This window comes from Lonchura striata, chromosome 32 (genome assembly GCF_050655825.1).
Source record: "Lonchura striata isolate lonStrDom1 chromosome 32, ASM5065582v1, whole genome shotgun sequence".
Lineage (NCBI taxonomy): Eukaryota > Metazoa > Chordata > Aves > Passeriformes > Estrildidae > Lonchura > Lonchura striata.
Genome location: NC_140734.1, coordinates 5,364,547 through 5,376,619, shown reverse-complemented (window position 1 = coordinate 5,376,619; position 12,073 = coordinate 5,364,547). Strand labels below are relative to the sequence as shown.

Below are 12,073 nucleotides of genomic sequence, written 5' to 3'. Positions count from 1 at the left end.
AAGAGAGAGAGAGAGCTGCTTTCCCCGGGAATCCCGCGCAGAGAGAGAGAGAGAGCTGCTTCTCTCGGAGTCCCGCGAAGAAGAAGGAGAGAGCTGCTTCCCCCCTCTGGGTGGGACCCCCTTCATTGAATCAGTCGAAGGTGTATACACAAACCATTGTCTCTGAGAGAGATAACAAAAAACCTGTCCAACCGGTTCGCCTTCGACAGATGGCAAATGGAATACAAGCTTATCTTACAACCCAGGACACACCCTGAAAAAACTGGAGGGACATGTTGGGGGGCAGGGAGTGAGGTAGGGGTTTATTTGGGGATACAAAGAGAAAAGGGAGAAGGGGAAACCTCAGGATGGAATTTTGGGTCCACCTTAGAGGAGGGAGATGAGTGGGAGAACCCCAGGATGGAGATATGGGATCCCCAGGGTGGGCTTTGTGGGGGTCTCAGGGGAGATTTGGGGGTCCCAGGGTGGGTTTTGGAGGGCCCCAGGTTGGATTTTTGGAGTCCCAGAGATTATGTAGGGACTTCCAAGATAGACTTTTGGGGTCCAAAATGGATTTTGTGGGTCCCAATATGGATTTTGGAGTCACAGGTGGGGATGTTTCAGGCATAGGCACCCCTGGAAGATGGGAGGACTCAGTGCCAGATTTTGCAGTCCCCTCAGCAGGGGGCCTTTTGGGGTTTGAGGATTCCCAGGGTGAATTTTGGATTTTCACGGTGAGTTTCACTCTCCCTGGGATTGATTCGGGCATCTCAGGTTGGGTTTTGGGGTTCTGGAGTAGGTTTCTGTGGGTCCCAGGTTGGATTTTGTGAGTTCTAAGCTGGGTTTTTGGGGTTCCGGGATGGATTTTAGGGTTCCAGCACCCGCAGTGCGAAGTCCAGGGCAGGAGCGCTGTGGGTCAGACACCCCATGGACACCACGTCGATGTGGGGCCCCAAGAACTGGGGGAGGGTCTCCAAAACGATGCCCCCGCTGGCCTCCACCGTCACCCCGGGGTGTGCAGCCTTGACCTTCGCCGCCGCCGCGTGCAGCTCCTGGGGAGGACACCCCGTTAGCAGGGAGCACTCCCTCCCCAAAATCTGGGGTCACCCTGGACATCTGGACATACAATGCATCAGGGTTGTGCAGGATTCTCCCCCAAAATGGGGGTCTCACCACCCAAATCTGTCCCATTTGGATCCCCCCCCCCCCCAAGAAACCACCAATTCAGGGATTACTCCAGCCACAGAGCTCCAAAACTGGGGTGTCCACCCAAAAATCCTCCATATCAAGGGTAATCCCCCTTAAACCAGAACCCCCCAAAAACCAGTTGTTTCCCACCCAACATCTGCCCATTTGGGGGCCCCACTCACCACTGACCTCCAGGAGAACCCGAAATTTGGGTTCTCCAATCCACTGACCAGCCAAACTGGGGTCCTCTCTGCTGAACCCCCCAAAGTTGTGGCTCCCTACCCAACCCCTCCAACCCAGGCATTTGCCCACCCACTGAGCTCCAAATTGTGGTTCCCCCACCTAAACTCCCCAAGTCAAAGGTCCCTCCACCCAGAAACCCACCAAATTGGGATTACCCAACCCTCTGACCCCCCAAAATTGGGATTCCCCCTTGTATCTTTGGGGCTGCCCCACAATTACAGCAAATTCCCATTTTACTGGTGTAGCCTCACCCCTGGGTGTCCCCCACTTTTGCTGCTCCCCTCGATTTTGGGGGCTCAGCTGTGAAGAGCTTTTTTTGAGGTCTTAACCCATTTCACTTCTCTGCCTCACATTTTGAAGGGTCCAGACCCCGATTTTTGGGGTCCAGCCTCACACCTGGAGGGTCCTCCCAGTTCTTGGGGGTCCCTGCCAGATTTTGGGAACTCACCTGGTGGGGGCAGAGGTCAAATCTCTGGCATTACCACCCGCATTTTTTGGGAGATCTGTGCCCCATTTTTGGGGTTTGTCCCCATTTTGACAATTCAACCCCTCCATTTCTGGGGTCCCACGATTATTGGTCCTGCTCTGATTTTGAGGCTCACCTGTGGGGCCAGGTTGTCCAGCAGGACGATGTCAGCCCCAGCCCCCGCAGCCACCAGCGCTTCCTCCGCACTCGAGCACTCAACCTCCAGCCGGCGGGTGAAGCCCCCGGCCCGGCGCACCCCCAAAATCATCTGGGGGAGAGGGGGGTCAGGGGGAACCCCAGAGAAACACCCAATCCCTCTGACCCAATACGGGGTGGGGTAAAATGGGAGATCCCCCCAGTGGATGACTCAAAATTGGAGTCCCCCCCATCGCCCCCCACAAATTGGGGTTCTCCTCCCAGATCCCCCCAATTCAAAGGTGTCCCTCGACCCCAAAAATTTGGGTTGCCTGACCTACAAACACCCAAATTTAGTTACCCAACACACGATCCCCCCCATTCGGGGGTTACCCTCTAATTTCCCTCCCAAACTGGGACCCCCCCCCACCCACATCCCCCCCATCCAGGGGTCCTCCCCCATCAGTCCACACCCAGATCAGCCTAATCCAGGAGTTTGTTCCAAAACCGGTGCTCCTTTCAAATATTGGCACTTCCCCACCACCCTTGAAATTCAGGGTTCCCCAAACCATCACTCTCCACAAAATCGAATCTCCTCCACCAGACCCCCCCATTTCCTCCAAACCTCATGTTCCCCCCATCCCACGCCCCCAAAATCGGGCTTGTCACTCCTACCACCCAGAATCTGCCAATTCAAGGGCCCCCCCACCAATGTCCCACCAAAACTGGTGCCCTGACCCCCCCCCCCCAATCTCCGCTAAGCACCCCACAACCCAGGGGTCCTGCCGCCACTACCGCCCAAATTCTGGAGACCCCCCCGCAACCAGAACCCCCCAATTCAACGCCCCCCCACCATTATCCCCCCAAAGTTCGGCGTCCCCACCTGCTCGAGCCCCCCCGCTGCCGCCGCCAGCGCTCGATGATTGTCCTTGAGCATCATGAGCCCCCCCAAACCTCCCCGGTGGGGGTCGGCGCCCCCCACCCCCAGCGCGTATTTCTCCGCCAAGCGGAAGCCGGGTGTGGTTTTTCGGGTGCCCGCCACGACCCCCGCCCAGCCCTGCGCCCGGGCCACCCCCACGGCCCTGGCGGCCATCGAGGCCACCCCGCTGCAGCGCCCCAAAATATTGAGCGCCACCCTCTCCCCCGCCAGCACCCCCGCGGCCGGACCCTCCACCTCGGCCACCACCGCCCGCCCGGGGGGCAGCGCCGCCCCCTCGGGCACCCTCCAGGTGACCCGGCACCCCGACACCCCAAAAACGGCCTCGGCGAAGGGGGCCCCCGCCAGGACGCCCCCCGGGCCCCCCCCGGCCTTGCTGAGCAGCTCCGCGCGGGTCGCGGTGTCCCCCGCGGCCGCCGCCGCCGCGTCCGGCCAGGGCGCGTCCTCGTCCAGCCACGCGTGGGCCAGGGCGCGCAGGCGGTGCGGGGGCGGCGCGGGGGCCCAGCCCCGGCCGGGGGGCGCCGAGCCGGGGGGCGAGCGGGCCATGCTCCGGGGGGCCTGGGCACAGAGACGGGGGCGTTACTCGGGGCCGGCGCGGGGAGGAGTTGGGGTCGTGGGGAGGGGTCTTGGAGGGGCTGCCGGGGTCCTTCGGAGGGTCCCTGAGGGGATACCGGGCTCCGCGGGGGGATTTTCAGGGAGGTGTTTGGGTCTAGAGATGATCTGGGGGCTACTGGGGTGCTGAAGAGGAAATTTTGGGTTGGGCTTTGGGGGATGAGGGGGTCCTTGGGGGAGTTTTGAGGGGATGCTGGAGGGGTTGAGGAGGGTCCTTGAGGGGATACTGGGGTCTAAGGAGGGGTTTTCAGGGAGATATTTGGATCTAGAGATGATCTGAGCGTTATTGAGGTGCTGAAGAGGAAATTTGGGTTGGTCTTTGGGGGGTTTGGGGGATACAAGGGTCCTTGGGGGAGTTTTGACGGGATTCTTGGGGGGTTGAGGAGGGTCCTTGAGAGAATATTCGGGTCTAAGGAGGATTTTCAGGGAGATATTTGAGTCTGGAAGGGATTTGGGGGTTACTGAGGTGCTGAAGAGGAAATTTGGGTTGGTCTTTGAGGGGTTTGGGGCATATGAGTGTCCTTGGGGGGATTTTGAGGGGATTCTTGGGGGGTTGAGGAGGGTCCTTGAGGGGATATTGGGGTCTAAGGAGGGTTTTTCAGGGAGATATTTGGATCTAGAGATGATCTGAGCGTTATTGAGGTGCTGAAGAGGAAATTTGGGTTGGTCTTTGGGGGGTTTGGGGGATACAAGGGTCCTTGGGGGAGTTTTGACGGGATTCTTGGGGGGTTGAGGAGGGTCCTTGAGAGAATATTCGGGTCTAAGGAGGATTTTCAGGGAGATATTTGAGTCTGGAAGGGATTTGGGGGTTACTGAGGTGCTGAAGAGGAAATTTGGGTTGGTCTTTGAGGGGTTTGGGGCATATGAGTGTCCTTGGGGGGATTTTGAGGGGATTCTTGGGGGGTTGAGGAGGGTCCTTGAGGGGATATTGGGGTCTAGGGAGGATTTTCAGGGAGGTATTTGGGTGTGGAGATGATCTGAGCATTATCGACGTGCTGAAGAGGAAATTTGGGTTGGTCTTTGGGGGGTTTAGGGATCCTTGGGGGGATTTTGAGGAGATTCTGGGGGGGTGGAGGGTCCTTGAAGGGATACTGGGCTCTGCGGTGGGATTTTCTGGGACATATTTGGGTCTGGAGATGATCTGGGGGTTATTGAGGTGCTGAAGAGGAAATTTGGGGTGGTCTTTGAGGGGTTTGGGGGATGGGGGGGTTCTTGGGGGAGTTCTGAGAGGATTCTGGGGGGTTGAGGAGGATCCTTGAGGGGATGTTTGGGTTCAGGGAGGATTTTCAGGGAGATATTTGGGTCTGGAGGGGATTTGGGGATAATTTAAGGGGAAATTTGGGGCGGTCTTGAGGAGCTTTGGGGGATATTTGGATCCCTGGGGGGATTTTGGGAGGGAGGCCTGGTGGCTCCTCTGTAGGATTTCTGTGGGGTCTTCAGTGGGACCTGGGGAGGGGCTGTGGGGCCGTTTGGGAGGTTATTGGGTCCTGGGAAGGGGATTTTGGACAGGTCCTGGAAAGAGGCTGGAGGTCCTAGGAGGGTCCGGGAGGGGCTATTTGGCTCCGAAGGGGATTTTGGATAAGATTTTTGGGTGCAGGGGGAATTTGGGGGGGTTATTGGGGTTCCGGGGTAGATCTGGGAGTCCAGGAAGGAGATCATATGTTGGGTCCCCAAATGTGGGTCCCCCTCCCCCTCCCCCCAGCTCGGGAGATCCAAAGTCCGGTCCGGGTTGGCCACATCACCCTCCCCTCCCCCTCCCCTTCCCGGGACTCCCGAGGGGGGAGGGGCGCCCCACTGACCTGGCGAGAGCTGGAGGCGACTGCAGCCCGAATTGGGGTCGGGGGGGTTCTTACCTGGGGGGGCGTGGCTCACCTCGCCCCCACGCCCAACCCCGGGCTGTGATTGGCTGCCCCGAGGGGCCCGCACCCCCCAAAAAAACCCCAGGCGGTTTGGGGTGGGGGAGGGAAAAATCCCTTTATTGACAATAAATGAGCGGGGGCGAGGGGCGCTGGGGGACACCGGGGTGGCGCCCCATGGCCGGGGGGACACTTGGGGTGACAGCAGAGGACTCCCCCGACTGACCCCCCCCAACTGAGACCCTGTCACGGGTGGGGGGGGGGGTTCCGGTGGCATCGGGGGGTGGCTGACACGTAGGGTGACAGGAGGTGACAGTGGCAGGGGCGTTCCCACAGTGGCCGTGATAGGAACACTAAACACTGGGATGTGATAGGGCAAACAGGCGGGGTGGGAAGGGGGTGGTGACAGTGCCAGGGCCGTGGGGGTGACGGTGACAGTGCCAGGGGCCGAGGGCAGAACAAGGTTGGGCTGAGGGGAGAAGATGGACATGGAGGGGAGAGGAGACTGCAGACATGGTGGGAGTGGGACAGGGAGGAGATCGAGGTGACTGGGCTGTGGTGGAGGGGACAGCAGAGGAGACATGGAGATGACAGTGGGGACAGGGACAAGATGGGACCGAGACATGGAGTTGGGATGTGGACATGGTGGCAGGGTCATGGAGCCAGGAGGAGATGGTCAAGGTGACAGCAGACTGCGGAGGTGACACAGAGATGGTCAATGTCACCTGGAGATGATGGTGAGGACATGTGGATGGTGATGGGAAGAGGGATCAGATGGTTGAGCTGACCAGGAGATGGTGGGGTAAGCAGGGAGGGCGGAGACAGGGTCAAGGACACCTAGAGGTCATGGAAGTGACCAGGACATAGTGGTGGTACATATGGAGAGGACAGGGAGGAGGTGGAGGAGACAGGACGATGGAACTGGGAACATGGAGATGGGCAGTAACATGTGGAAGGGGTGGTTGGGACATGGGGAGGACATGAGGGGGGATATGGGGATGTTCAGGGTGAACAGAACAGGGTGGTGGGACATGAGGAGGAGACAGAGAGATGGTCAAGAGGGTCACAGGAAGGGACAGAGAGGGTGCGGGGAGGAGCTGGAGGTGACCATAGACCATGCAGATCATCACAGAGGAGACCCGTGAGCAGAGGGCATGGTTCAGGTGGGACACGGGGCCATGGGAATGGGGGGATTGGGGATGCAGGGACATGGGGCTGTGGGGACATGATGATGATGGTGTGAGTAGTGTCATGGTGATGGTGTCAATGTTGTGGATGATGGAGATGAAGGTGATGATGAAGAACATGACAGTGATGATGGTACTGTTGGAGTTTTGGTGACGATGATGGAGGTTGATGGTATGGGATGATGATGATGGAGTTGTGGGTGATGAAGATGATGGTGTTGGGGGGGATGAGGTTGATGGTGTGGATGGTTGTGGTGATGAAGATGATGGTGATGATGAAGGCAAACCCTGCTAGCTGTTGAGGGAATTTCACATCTCGATGGGGCCCAGCACTGACAGCGCCATCGGCACTGGAGCCTCAAAGATGTTGCAGTCCAGACCCTCAAAGACCACGCTGGAACCTGCATGAAGAGGGGCTGGAGGGGGTCGCCAGGGGTCACCAGGCTGGAACACTTCGGGGACACCTTGGGGACATCCAGGGAGGACTCCTGGGGGCTGGGGAGGCTCCACTGGTGTTGGGATTCAGGAGCAGCAGTCACCAACCCAAACACTGTCACCACAGGAGGACTGTGCCGTGAGACAAGCGCAGAATGGAGCACCCTGAGATCAGGTCAAGGTGGGACAATTGTCCTGGGCTTACCTTGGACCTTGGGGGAGGTAAACAAAGCTGGGGGAGCAGAATGGATCCCTGGTGGTGGACAAGGAAATCCAACCCAGCACCCCTGCTGGAATTGGCTCCAACTGGGTCAAAGGGAATTGCAGAGGGGCAGATGGTGACCACCCTCTCACGGCCACCGAACCCAGAAACCTCCGGCTGAAGAGAAGGGACAGCCTGAGCTGGGACTAATTAGCACCCAAGGGCAGGGGATTGTTAAACCTATGGCATTGGAGAGCTGTGTAGCCATGAGCACCAACTCCTTCGTTTGCCAAAATGGAAAAACAGGGAAAAGTTCAGAATGACCTCAGGACCCCCCACCATCGAGAAGCTGTGGGGGAGAAAGGCTCAACAGGACGCTGCTGGATCCACGGGTGGTGCTGACCTTCTGAGTGACCTCTCTCCCTTCCTTCTCCATTTCTCACCCACACATTTTATTGCCCAGTAAATTCTATACGATTGACTTTGGCACAGGGTCCATTGTGCCCCTGGATTTGGGCAGAGGCACCTCAAGGATGGGATTGGAACAGCTGGGGATCCTTTAAGTGACCTCAACCGCCTCATTCCCACCAGCCATGAGCCCGGGAGTGCCGATCCTTGGGCAGGGAAGCGCTGTCGCTCCCCAGTGGGCCAGGGGAGCCAGGGCTCCAGGCTCCTGTCCATGAGCCACTCCTGCCCTGAGCCCAGCCTGTGCTCCCTGGGGATGCACTGGGGTGCCCAGAGCCCCGGGCAGAACCTGTTTCCCTCTGTGCCCCAAACCCTGGGGGTTCCAGAGGTGGCTTGGGGTGCCCCTTGTTCCTCCAGCTGTGGGGGGACATTCCAGGGTGTCCCAGCCTGCCCGGCCCAGGGTACGAGGCAGGGGGGAAAGGAAGGGGGACCCCTGGGAGCCCCCAGAGTCGCTCTGTTCATGGTGGGGGAGAAATTGGAGACACCCGGGGATGAGAAAGGGGGCACAGAACACACACGGACATGGAACACACAGGGACATGGAACACACAGAGTATAGTAAAAAAAGTAACCCTGCCAGGGAAGAAATTATGATGTCTGGCTCCAGAAGGCTGAAGGATCTGCTATATTAAAACTATATTCTATTACATTAATATACTATTTAAAGAGAGACTATCCTCTTCTAGATACTACTTACTTACGTATCAACTAACTACCAATTAACAAACAAACTCGTGACTGCTGAGAGTCCGAGCCACAGCTGGAATTGACTGGTCACTGAACCCAAACAACCTTCACCAGAATCCAACCCAGCAATCACTTCATGGAAAACAATCTCCATACCAAATTCCACGTGGAGAAAACAAAGAAGTGGAGATAAAGATTGTTTTCTCTTCTTCTCTCTGTGCTTCTCCTGAGAGACAGAATTATGTCTCTGCTCAGAGAATGTGAATGTCACACAGAGGGACATTGAACACACACAGGGACGTGAGAAAAGCACACATGAATACACAGAATTGCTTTGCTGAAGGGGTTTATTGATTATTCCAGGGAAATTCCCAGGGCTCCCAAGGAATTAGGGGGGTTCTCCAGGGATGATCATCTCCTCATGCCGCTGGAGAGGGACAGGACGCAAGTGTCACCACCAGTTCCAGGCCTGAAAGGCAGAGCCCAAATTATCACCTTGTTCCCTTCCCTCCCTCTGCAGGGACAGAGGCAGGAGAAGGGATTTGGAGCCCTGGGTATACCTGGGACAGGACTTGGCTCCTGACATCCCAGAGCCCCTCAGCCTGGAATATGCCAAAAGCTCCCAGAGCCCCCCCTGCTCCCACAGGGACACTGGGTGTCCCCAGAGCCCCCCAGTGCAAGGAAAGCCTTGGGGACAGCTCTGGGACACGGATCAGGGACAGCCCCCTCCATGTGCCTCTGCCATGCCCAAGCTCTGCCCACCCCAGAGGGCTCAGGGATTCACCCTGGCCCCCGAGGATCTCTTTGTGGAGCTGGGGACCCTCCAGGATTTCTCACCAGGGCATCCAGAGGGGCAGCCGGGCATCACTCCTGCAGAAGCTCCACCTGCTCAGCCACGCGGGGCCGGGGAGGAAGGCAGGGTTAGAGACACACCAGAGGATACTGAGGCATGTTGGGAGATACTGGGGCAAGCTGGGGTGTACTGGGGCAAAGTGGGGTGCACTGGGATGCCCTGCAGTGTCATGACCATGACAGGAGAGTCTCTGGGCCAGCAGAACTCCAGCTACCCACCTCAGCCATCGGTGGTGGAGGGAATTTTGGTTTCTGTAGAGAGATGGGGAGATGTCACTGGTCACTGGGGTGTCCCCAGTGCCAGCAAGGCATGGGGGCACCCGACTGGCCCCCAGTCCCCACACTGGTGCCCCAGGTCCAGGACTTACCATAATGCATCCACCTATCGCTCCTACAGCGCCTGACTGCAGAAGGAGAGCAAAGGTTTAGTCTGGAATGGCCCTTGTGGAGCTTAGGGGGTCACAGGTGTCCCCAAGTCCCGTGTCTGCCCCTGGCCTGAGAGGAAAAATCCCTTCTGCTCCCCCCAGTCCCGCTCGGGCCAGTTTCACCTGGCCCCTGTTCCTGCAGGGAGCGCGGCGGGGATGGAGACCAGGAGAGTGAGGGGGATTCGGAGCCTCCAAGGAGGGGACGGAGTGGGACAGGGGGGCTCCAAGAGAGAGAACTGGGGGGAGCTGGGGCCCCAAGGGGTGGGGCTGGGGGTGTTGAAGGGGTGGGAGGTGGGGAATGTGGGTGGGGAGGCAGCAATTCCAGTGTGGGGCCATGGGGGCTGAAGTGGTTGGTGGGTGGGGCAGAGGACAGAATGGATGGGTTTGGGAGGGGCTTTGGGTGTGGCAGTCAAGGAGGGGATCTGGGGGCACCCCTGTCATGGAGAATGAGAACAGGAAAGGACAGGAGGGAGAGGGGAAGGAAATGGACTGTGCACGATGCTCTTCGGATTGACTGGGGTGCACTGGGACGGGTGGGAGCACAGGGGTGACCCTGGGAAGGTGCAGCCTTGGGAAGCCCTGGGGTGCACTGGGATGTGCTGGGGTGCACTGGGATGCCCTGGAGGGGCTTTGCCATGAGATGGGAGGGTCTGGGCCCATCAGAAGAACTCAGGCTGCTCACCTTGCCGTCACTAATGCCACCAACTTGCTGTGGAGAGACCATGAGATGTCACCAGTCACTGGGGTGTCCCCAGTCCCAGTAAAGGCTGCGGCTGACCAAACTGGCCCCCAGTTCCCTCACTGGTGCAGCCAGCTCCAGGACTTACCCCAGCACATATGGTGTCACCACTGCCATCCATGGCTGCCTGGGGAAGGAGAGCAAAAGGCTGGTCAGGGTTGGCCCTGCTGGGACTGGGGGGACACAGGTGTGTCCCCAGCCCTGCTGGCCCATGCCTGTCCCCTGCTCTGAGCAGGGGGTGCCAGGGGATTTGGGGACACCAATGCTGAGTGAAAGGCAATGGACTGAAGGGAAGACTGGGAAGAAGACCCTGGGAATCACTGGGGGTGGGGGAGCATTTCCCAGTTTGGCCAAGTTCAGCCTATCCTGGTCTTTAGTTAGTTTGCACCTCTCAGCCCCGCTTCAGCCCAGTTCGGGAGTGGCCTCTGTCCTTGGGTAGCAAACAGGAGATGCTGCGGAGGTGGCCGAGGGGACCAGGAGGGTGGGATGGGGAGGCCCAGAAGGCCAGGATTTGGGGGGAGCAGGACAGGAAAGCGCTGGGGTCCTGCCAGGGAGGAGCTGGGTCCGACCATCCGCAGGGAAAGCCGGGCTCTGGCAGCTGGAGCTGAATTGCGGGAAGGGGAAGGACGGAGCCACTCGTGGCAAGGAGAAAGTGGCAGCGCCCGGGGCTGGGAGCCCGGGGCAGCCCCTGCCTTGGGAAGAGCCCCCAGCCCTGAGCCCCCCCCGTGGCCTTGGAGCCTCACCTTGCTCTGTGCTGGGAGGCACAGCAGGATGGAGAAGAGCAGGGCCACGCTGAGCACAGCCACCTTCATCTTCCTCTGGCTCCGGGCAGCGCTGGGTGAGGCTGCAGCAGGTGAGGAGCACCTTTATCCCTGCCGGGACTCCTCCCTGCACCCTCCCTGCCAGCCCCCAGGCCAAAGCCCGGCTTGGCACAGCCCCCAGCCCTGGCTACAAGCCCAGCCCTGGCCCAGAGTCCACCCCAGCCCAGCTGTGGCACAGGTCCAGCCCCCTTGCCCGGCATCCCTCCAGCTTCCTGCCCGGGGCAGCTGCCCCTGGAGGGGCCCAGGCACCTGGGGGGGCAGGGGGGCAGGCAGGGAGCCAAAGGCACCTGGGGACCCTGTGGGGACAGCCCCCAGTGCAACACAATCCATCCTCCCACAGCCCCCAGAGCCAGATCCCCCATCTCCTGCTGCCCCTTCCCTCCCAGAGCTTTCCCTGTGGGACAGCCCAGAGCGGAGCCCAGCGCCAAACCCAGCGTGGCTGAGCAGAATTGTCCCAGTTCCCACTCCAGCCCCATGGCTGAACTGGGGGCTGGACTGACCCCTCTTCTTGGGGCACCAGGACCCCAAGATGAGGGAAAACAGGGAGGTGTGGGGACAGCGGGGTCACAGGCCATGGAAATGCTGAGTGACTGGGATCTCCAGGTCCTTGAGGTGCTCTGGGGAGCAGTGGGGAGTGGTGGCACAGGGACACCAGGGCTGGGTTGGGGCAGGGCCGGGGTGGCCGCAGTGTCTGGAATGGTGGCACAGGGACACCAGGGCTGGGTTGGAGCAGGGCCGGGGTGGCCGCAGTGTCCGGCTCCAGCCCATTCCTGGCACTGCTGCCCCAAACTGCTCCAGGCCCTGGGGGAAGATCCCCTGCCCGGCCCCCCCATCCCACCCGGGA

At 59.5% G+C, this 12,073-nt stretch overlaps 1 protein-coding gene and 1 long non-coding RNA gene across 2 annotated transcripts; both read right to left on the bottom strand.

The window, feature by feature from the left end:
• Positions 1-275: 275 nt before the first annotated feature.
• Positions 276-3,509, bottom strand: QPRT (quinolinate phosphoribosyltransferase). The gene is made up of 3 exons (XM_021553731.3): positions 2,895-3,509; positions 2,013-2,144; positions 276-1,031 (listed from the first exon to the last, which is right to left on the bottom strand). The coding sequence occupies exons 1-3, from the start codon at positions 3,492-3,494 to the stop codon at positions 846-848; spliced, it is 918 nt and encodes a 305-aa protein (XP_021409406.3). The 5' UTR covers positions 3,495-3,509; the 3' UTR covers positions 276-845.
• A 5,212-nt stretch (positions 3,510-8,721) lies between these two features.
• LOC144247861 (uncharacterized) lies at positions 8,722-11,303 on the bottom strand. The gene is made up of 7 exons (XR_013341339.2): positions 11,152-11,303; positions 10,497-10,535; positions 10,352-10,378; positions 9,613-9,648; positions 9,464-9,496; positions 9,230-9,277; positions 8,722-8,861 (listed from the first exon to the last, which is right to left on the bottom strand). It is a non-coding gene; the product is annotated as an uncharacterized LOC144247861 (long non-coding RNA).
• Positions 11,304-12,073: the final 770 nt, after the last annotated feature.